The following is an 8,745-nucleotide window of genomic DNA, read 5'->3' on the forward strand; positions in this document are numbered from 1 at the left end:
AAGATTTTTAAATTATAACAATTAAATTAAATATTGTGTTGATATATTCCTACTTTAATAAAGATAAAAATAAATAATTGATGAATGACTGGCATCAAATGTCAATGATAATCACAATGTACATTTTAATTAAATACATAGTACACAATTATAAACAGTGTACCACTTACAAATCTACTTTAGGGTTTTGACCAGTATTTACAGGAATGGCATTAAGCTCTGTTCTCATGCATAAGAATTCTGCACACATGCATGTGATTGCTGCACAAACAGCATTTAACACCCACCAAAACGAAGTGGGCAATGTTCCATTGTACCATATACAAGCTACCAAGTGTATGATATGTATTGTACAAGAGAAATCCAAACACAATCGATATCGTTCAACAATTCGCCAAATAAATGTAGCACTATAAAAAAAAAAAAAAATAGAGATTAATGAGTTCAACATATTACTATATATATATAATATATACTATACAGTGTTTTCATTGATAAAGGTAACACAAAATATTTCGAACGTGTAATTCGGGTTTTTATTAATACATAAAAGACATGAAATTAGGCCGGCCGCGCACCAAAAGAGCAAAACTGCGTTAAGCAGCATTAGTATTTTTTGTTTTAGTCAACTAAAAACAATTTGTTTTATATATGTGCATATCAGTTAGTCAAGTTAAGGCAAGACAAGACTAGACAAACATAAAAAATACACAAACAGTTACCAAAATGTCATCTGACGAAGAGGTTGCAGTTTGATTGTGGTACACTCTACGAGAGTTAGAAAAGAAACAGAAAAAAAAATTATGGGTTCATCCATTAAATCAGAAACGTATAACTCATAATGTGATATTTTCGTTATTGTGTGAATTACGTGCTGATGAAAGTAAATTTAAAAATTACACACATTACACAGCCATTGTATTTTAAAATTACAATACAATTTATATATAATTATTTAAATTTAAATATTATATAAAATTGTATTTTATATGTATTTTATATTAACAATTTTTCATTCTTGTCTTAGTTTGACTGATGAAAAATGGAGACACTTCAGACGGTAATAGTCATGACTAGGGCCCGGATTTCAATGCAAAGTGCATATTTTTTTGGTTAATCATACACAATGCTCTCTAAGAACATAATTCGTTTCATGTAACGAGGGCTTCAAAACTACAAATTTTATTTTGCATTTTTTTTGCATATTTCGACATTTTTTCGTTTTTAGAGCATTTTTAGTATATTGGGTCATTTTGTTGGTTTTTAATGCATATTTGTTCGATTTGCTAAACAAATTTAACCTATTCAAAATAAAATCAAAATAAAAATTATTTTCTTGATATTTAAGTAGATTTATCAGGTTTTTCCATACACATTGTCAATCTTTATTTTTCTATTCAGTTTTTATCTTATCTTAATTTATTATTGACTATGGAACGTCACCAGTATTAGGTCAAATAACAAGTTAATTTTAGTTCGTATTACCTCGCAGACTTTGCTCGTATTACGTGTGAATGTGATTTTAATGTTTTAAATAGTGTGTTAAATAATGCCCAAACAAAAAAAAAAATTTCATTTTTAAGGTTATTTTTTGTGGTGAAATGCATTTTTTAAGGACATTTTCGGCTATTTTTTAGAGCATTTTTGTATGGTTTTAAGTGCATTTAAATCCGGACCCTAGTCATGACTAATTGTGTTAAAAGTAAAAACGTTTTGTTTTGACTATGTTTTATCAGTGTGTGTATGCAACGCAATTTCCCATGTTCTATTTTTAACAAAACTGTGTTAGGCTGACTAACGCTGCTTAACGCAATTTTGCTCTTTTGGTGTGCGGCCGGCCTTACATTTATTTTAAATAAATCTCAATTTTTAAAAAAAAAATTCTACGCATGCGCAACAAAATGATTTTATTTAAATGGCACTCCCCATTTTTGAGTTCAAATTTAAATTATGTGAATTTTTTCAAACTACTTTGACCTTTAAAGTTTTGCTCTATCTTCAAAATTGATTGATTGAGAATGAGTTATTTGAGTATAATATAATGAGCATTTTCAATTTATAACATTTGTATTTATCGTAGTTTTCAATAGTCTACTTAGAGTTTTATAAATTTATAAGTGATTTCGTATGAATTTTTCTTAAAAATTAAGTGTACTATCATATGTATAAGTAATTTACATTACTTCTATAGAAATTTTAACTCACCTGCACTTAACGTATTAATTGTTCGCAAATATTTAGAGAGAACTTTTAATCATAGATGGATGAACACTCACGGGCCAGTATAATGGCAGCCAAGATCACCAGATTTGACACCTTTTAATTTTTTTTTTGGGGATATCTGAAGATAGTTGTCTTTTCTAACCCACCAAATGATCTTCAAGATTTGAAAAATAAAATAATTATTGCATGTGCATAGTTGACCGAGGAACAAATACTTTCTGCAATACACAGAGAAATATTGCAATGGTGTGAAGCATGCGTTGCAAATAATGGTAATAACTTCGAGCAATTTATACGATGAATTGTAAAATATAATCAAAACTCACCTGTACATAATTGAATTGTTTATTAAAATCAAAATTTTATTTTAAAACTGAATTAAAATAATAGAATATGTGTTAGTTTGTTTATGTATTAGTTTTAATTAATCAAAATTATACCATTTACAAGAAATTTGAGTTAAAATTTGTGTAGAAATAATAAAAATTACTTGTATTTATGACAGTATACTTAATTTTTAAGAAGAATTCATACGAAATTACTTATGAATATGTAAAATTCGAAGTAGACTATTGAAAAATACGATAAATACAAATGTTATAAATTGAAAATATAACTCATTCTCAATCAGTCAATTTTGAAGATAGAGCAAAACTTTAAAGGTCAAAGTTGCTTGAAAAAAATTACATAACTCAAAAATGGGGGGTGCCATTTAAATACTTTGCTGCGTATGCGTAGAATTTTTTTTTTAAAATTAAGATTTATCAAAAATAAATATAATTTCATGTCTTTTATGTATTAATAAAAACCCGAATTGCATACAAGGTCATGCGTTCGAAATATTTTGTGTTACTTTTATCGTTTAACACACTGTATATACTTTATATATTATAGTAAACGCATTGTTAATGTTGCTCACCCACTAAGTGCATTTAAACCAAACACAGCAATGACAAACTTTTCACCAGATACAGTACTCAACTCCTGTAAATCAATAGTCATGGGAAAATAATTATAATAATATAGCAGCGTTGGAGGTTGAATAATTATTTACTTTGAATTGAAAGATGACGTCCAATGAGCGCGAGGTGCCAACTATGTAACTGATAACAGTGATCCAAACACACATTGTGAAATAATAAAGACACTGGACTGAGATAATCTGCGCGACGATGAGTACGGGATCCCAAACAGTTATGCGAAAGTGTCCAGTGTTGCCGGTAGACAAGCGGCTATATGACGCCGCTTTGCTATAAGGGGATAAAAATCCAATGTTAGTTGATACAGATGGTAGAAGTATTGAATTATGTAAAAAACGAACATCACTACTTACTCGGCACCAAATCTGTTGAGTATCGACCACAGCGAGATCGACATGGTCGTCGGAAAATGGAACGTCCTCATGAATGCGGATACGGTGACTGATCAGTGTTGATGTCCGCCGAAAGAATCAGATTAAGTGGCGATAGAGACAAGGGGACGGAAGCCGGAGGAGCTGTTTGTCATGTACGATGGCGAAGATCTTAGAGTGCTGCTGTGGGTGTAATAAGTCGGTATCTTTTCGTAGCGAGAGGACGATGTCGAGATCGTTTTCAATGTTTTTACTTTTTGCAACCGTTTAGAACTGTTATCACTGTTATGACTACAATACCTAATGATTGCAAAAGCGATTTTATCACAAGGCATGTTTATAATTTTTTTATCTACAACCAAATCAAAAACAATCAAAAATATTTATGCTGGGCTTAGGTCAGTTTTCCTCATTGATAAGAGATAAAAATGAAGTTTCCAAATTCATTGATGCCAACGTCCAAAAGAAAAATTCTGTCCAATCCAACCTTTACAGTGTCATTAACATAATAACAAAAAAATCCCTGAATTTCAAATTTATTTATTTTCAAATTCAAATTTCAAAACCAATGTTTTTGAATAAAAATTAAAAACCGGTCTGTTATTCCATATATGAATGATCACAAAATATTATAGCTTGAAACTTAATATAGTTAATAGTTCGTAATAAATTACATACGAGGCAAAAATAAATGATTGCGGGGTGTCGCGGCTAATGACAAGTTTTTATTTAAAAGTAAATTGTGTCTTTTATTGTGAGATTTTGAAGTTATTATAATCTAATTTGGTTTTAAACTATAAAATGTTTGTTTTGTCATTTTTTTCCTAGTAAATTGGGAGAATCAAATCCTAGTGTGTGTACTGAAGCGTTTGTGGTGATAAAACACTTTTGTAAAGTAACAAGATGTTTCTGTACTTATCCTGTACTCGTTATCGTGGTCACCAAAAGGAGAATTTAATAAGTTTTAACTGAAAGGTATCGATATTTACTCTTTGACGGCCTGACACTCAATAATCGAAATATATCTGTTATATATCAAGCCTTTGCGTGGCGTATACGACAGGTTATACTGTAAAATACTATAAGTATATCTATGTGAAAAATTTTCGTAAGGTCATCAGGTGATCGACAAAACGCGTATGAAATGTAAAATTTCTAATTGTTTGTCATATTTAAAAGAAAATTGTTAAAATAAATTAAATTTCTACTTTAATTATTCACATCTGCTTTGATTATTTATTTAGAGTATTTGTGATACAATATGTGATTGTTCAAGAGGTGGTGATGTGCTAATTGCAATAAATAATAAATACATAGGTACTATTCTCGTATGTTACCCTTACCTCCCTGTTCCGTAGAACATTTATTTGTTATTGTCAAAATTAATTTCGTTTACTATATTTTAGGTAATGCTTATTTTCCTTCTCGCCCACCTATAACGTTATACAATAAAAAGTTCAATAATATTAATGTTCTATTCATTTCCTATCCCTACGTTTAAAATATAATTTTATTAGGTGATTATAATACGCCAAACTTAAAATGGCAATTCACTTATCCTTCCTGTTTACCTAACTATTTAAATTTAAATCAATTATCAGTAGACTTTCTATCTAAAATTTCAGTTTTAAGTTTATCCCAATTCAGTACTGTTTAGTCTCAAAGAATTTCATCAGGAAGTCAGGAATACAATTCCAGAACCCAGGTTAGTGGATTATTTTTATCGAGTATAAGAATAATGTTGAATATAAAAGGGTATCGACCGGCATATAACACAATCACCGAATAAATTGGTTCGAGGTCAGTACTAAACACTGTACACAGGGCCGGCTTTAGATTTTTCAGCGCTCAGTGCAAGAATTATTTTGGCAATCTTAAACGACTTGAACATATAACTATAATCGGCAGACTTTTGGTAAGTGGTGGTTCCTCAATATACATATTATGAGTCTCGTTCATAATTATGAGTATTATTCTGAGCATTTATAATTATAAATAATAAAAATAATTTTTCAAAAGTGCATGTTTGCCATATAATTGTAAATCATTTGGAGAACAATCATAATAATACTCGAAATAATTTAATGATAGTTTATAAAACTGCAATTGTAGGAGCGACCTATCCTTGCATGTCGATAAAATAATAATGATAATTATAATAGTAATCAAATTTATATTGAATCATATCGTGAAATTTTTTTTTCTATCCGTAGTAGAAGATTTGGTCACTAATGGTTGATCAAATTTAATTCTAATTCTGACGCCTCTCACGTGCTCTTCTCATTTTGGCGCCCTGTGCCGTCGTACGTTTCGATCGTATCTAAAACCGGCCTTAACTGTACACTAATGGCTGATAGCTGACAAGTAGTAGCTGAAAATCGATTATTTTATAAACCAATATTACCATGGTGTGTGATGAATCATCACTGATGATGTATATTTTTTGTGTATTTTCATACAGGCTAGTACGGTCATTCATTTATTTTATTCTAAAATTCCTTTACAGTATTGTAAATAATTAAAATTTGATTTTTATGGCGCATTCTTGTAAAAATTTTATTAAAGAATTACATTATTTTGTTTATGTATTACATTAATTAAAAGAAATTATATGCATTTTTTAAATTTTTTGTCAAGACCGATATCCTTAAGGAGAGGAAGAGTAATGTACAATTGCGAATGGCACGATTGCGAACGGACCTTTCCCGCAACATAATTGGGAACATTTTTACCTGATTTTTTTCTTCGGCCTTGTCAGATTTGGTGTTAGGCTCGGTCCACACCAAAGAAGAGTCCGGTGGCAGTGTGCACGTGGTACCACAATAAAATTAGAATGTGATAAAATGTGCACATCGCATCACCATCACTGTTTTGGACTGCTTTGGTATACTTTTTTTTCATTAATTAAATTAATGAATTTAATTTTATTTGTCCAAATTAATTTTTATTTTCAAATAATCAAATCTTATAAGATTAACAACAATAGTCATGTCAAGAGTCAACGGCAGCCCTAACACATAACATACATCAATACGTAATATAAGTGCATTATTAAAATATTTTTGTATTATTTTTCTTAAAAAATTCTTTAATAAGCGACATTCGTTCGCAATTGTGGTATAAAAAAGGTAAAACTTTCGCAATACCCGAAAGGAATGAGGAATGTCAGCATGTCAATTATGTATTTGTACTAATGTAACATTTTAGATTATTTACATTGATTAAGTAGTATTAAGTAATCATAGGCAGACATTGGGAGGTGGGCTTAGCCCTCCAAATATTTTAATAGCCCCATTCAAAATCGAAAATTTGTTAGAAATTTTATTCGTTGTTTTATAATTATCTGTTGGTTTTTTTAAAAATCCTAAAATAAGAAACAATAAAAAATTATTTACAATAGCAATAACAATACCAATTAGTTCGGCTACTTGCGAAAGAAGTTTCTGTGCAATGAAAAAAATAAAAACTTGGCTAAGGTTCAGCGATCTTTCAATTCTATATATTGAAAATTATATATCGAAAAATATAAAAAGTGATGATATTTTGAATATTTTGCTGATACAAATAGATATTTGTCATTAAAATAAAATATTAATTATTTTTAAATATACGTTATTTAGTTTTTTTTTTTTTTTAATATAATTTAAACATATTTATATTTTTAATAGTAATATGTCTTACTTGTGCATGAGAAGGGGGTGTGGGGGAGAAGCCCCTACTGGTTATTTTATTTTGAATTATTATAGCCCCCCCCCCCCAAAATTCAACCGAATGTCCGCCTATGTAAGTGATATAATATCGTAAATTTAATAACAATATATATTAGTGCATGTTTGTGTGATAATTATGATCAGAATAACTAACCTTAATAATTATGTGAAAACATCATTAATACAATGCAATTGTTTATTGTTCTTACATTTTTATTTGTTTACTCTGCGACACATACAATTTTAGTTTACCACAAATTATATGATAGTTTGACTAGTACTTGCCATATTTATCATGATGACTATTATTTCAGATGGATGTATACATTAAAATGTGTGTCTCTAGCACTTTCAGTAGAATCCAGGAGAGACCGAGTGATAATTAATCAGATGGAATCTCTTGCGGATATGTTTCGAATGGAATTCCAAAATGATATGAATGCTGTAAACACTGATTTAAAATATTCAAAACAATATAGAATTACGAAATATTTCGTTAAAGATTTGGAGAATGTTCCTTTAAAATATAGGTACGTGATTACTAGGTGAATTTAGTTATCGCATTTTAGCAATAATATAAAAAAAGAGCGAAACTCCTAAGTCAGGTGAAACTATACAGTCGGATGAAGTACAAAAACGGGTGAATGATATTGTTACATTGAAATTTAAAACCTATGTTCCATTACTCTCGAATAAACGATTTTGAGTGAAATCAAAAGGTGGATAAATGTGTAAATCACCAACTTATTATAATTACTTATAAAGAAAAAACTGACTCTTACTATGGTTGGGACATATAGAGATATTATTGTTATGTTCATAAAATTGATTTAACGTGTAATTCTTATTTATCTTAAGGTACACAAAAAAATGGTCAGAAGTAGAGGTTCCCGTTTATTCACATAGTGATCGGCTCATTAATGAAATTAACATTGCATTTTCAATGTGTGCACAGCGATTTATTACGGACCCAATGCATAGTGTTTATCATTATGGATGGAATAACTAAGTAATTACATTAGATTGCTAAACATAAACATGGTAAAATATAATTCGCGAGCACGAGGTATATCCGATACTTTTTATTTAAAATAAAATCTTACAGCTTGTTTTTAGAATTTTGAAAAAATTTATTTTGGCTTTATTTAAACTTTAAATTTAAGTAAAAATATTTAGAACCATAATATTGGTTTCGATTTTTAATTATATGTAATAGAAATACCACACGATTTAGTTTATGTGTAACATAGATAAAAAAAATAAAAATATTTAAGAATTAAATGGTGTAATATAAAAAACAATTTAAAATCTTCAAAATATTTACTTTCTTGCTTTAAAAATGTATACATATTTCGACAATTATTATTATTTTTTAATTTATTTTTATTTTTACGTTTTCCAAATTCAATTGTGTATAGATTTGAATTTTAAACATTAGCATATTAGATATCAATGGTCAAC

The 8,745-nt window shown here is 29.0% G+C and overlaps 2 protein-coding genes across 3 annotated transcripts; one reads left to right on the forward strand and one right to left on the reverse strand.

Moving 5' to 3' along the window:
* Positions 1-26: 26 nt before the first annotated feature.
* Positions 27-3,942, reverse strand: LOC112693965 (protein SYS1 homolog). Its single transcript, XM_025569259.1, has 4 exons — positions 3,557-3,942; positions 3,278-3,473; positions 3,143-3,207; positions 27-410 (listed from the first exon to the last, which is right to left on the reverse strand). Exons 1-4 carry the CDS (start codon positions 3,625-3,627, stop codon positions 167-169), a joined length of 576 nt encoding a protein of 191 aa, XP_025425044.1. The 5' UTR covers positions 3,628-3,942; the 3' UTR covers positions 27-166.
* LOC112693966 lies at positions 1,426-8,353 on the forward strand. Of its 2 annotated transcripts, none has more exons than XM_025569260.1 (3): positions 1,426-1,583; positions 7,599-7,814; positions 8,143-8,353. In XM_025569260.1, the coding sequence occupies exons 2-3, from the start codon at positions 7,603-7,605 to the stop codon at positions 8,291-8,293; spliced, it is 363 nt and encodes a 120-aa protein (XP_025425045.1). In that variant the 5' UTR covers positions 1,426-1,583; positions 7,599-7,602; the 3' UTR covers positions 8,294-8,353. The 2 variants fall into 2 exon arrangements, with proteins under 2 accessions (XP_025425045.1, XP_025425046.1); XM_025569261.1 differs by lacking the exon at positions 1,426-1,583 and adding an exon at positions 6,256-6,458.
* The last annotated feature ends 392 nt before the right edge of the window (positions 8,354-8,745 follow it).

This window comes from Sipha flava, unplaced genomic scaffold (assembly GCF_003268045.1).
Source record: "Sipha flava isolate LNK unplaced genomic scaffold, YSA_version1 121_pilon_pilon, whole genome shotgun sequence".
Taxonomy (NCBI): Eukaryota; Metazoa; Arthropoda; class Insecta; order Hemiptera; family Aphididae; genus Sipha; species Sipha flava.

What these genes read in the sequence shown, in the direction of transcription:
- LOC112693965 (XM_025569259.1), bottom strand. Translation starts at nt 3,627, where the DNA reads ATGAGGACGTTCCATTTTCCGACGACCATGTCGATCTCGCTGTGGTCG. An exon ending in ACGTCATCTTTCAATTCAAA is followed by an intron (nt 3,208 to 3,277) that starts GTAAATAATTAT and finishes ATTGATTTACAG; the next exon opens with GAGTTGAGTACTGTATCTGG. An exon ending in GGTTTAAATGCACTTAGTGG is followed by an intron (nt 411 to 3,142) that starts GTGAGCAACATT and finishes TTTTTTTTATAG; the next exon opens with TGCTACATTTATTTGGCGAA.
- LOC112693966 (XM_025569260.1), top strand. Translation starts at nt 7,603, where the DNA reads ATGTATACATTAAAATGTGTGTCTCTAGCACTTTCAGTAGAATCCAGG. An exon ending in AATGTTCCTTTAAAATATAG is followed by an intron (nt 7,815 to 8,142) that starts GTACGTGATTAC and finishes ATTTATCTTAAG; the next exon opens with GTACACAAAAAAATGGTCAG.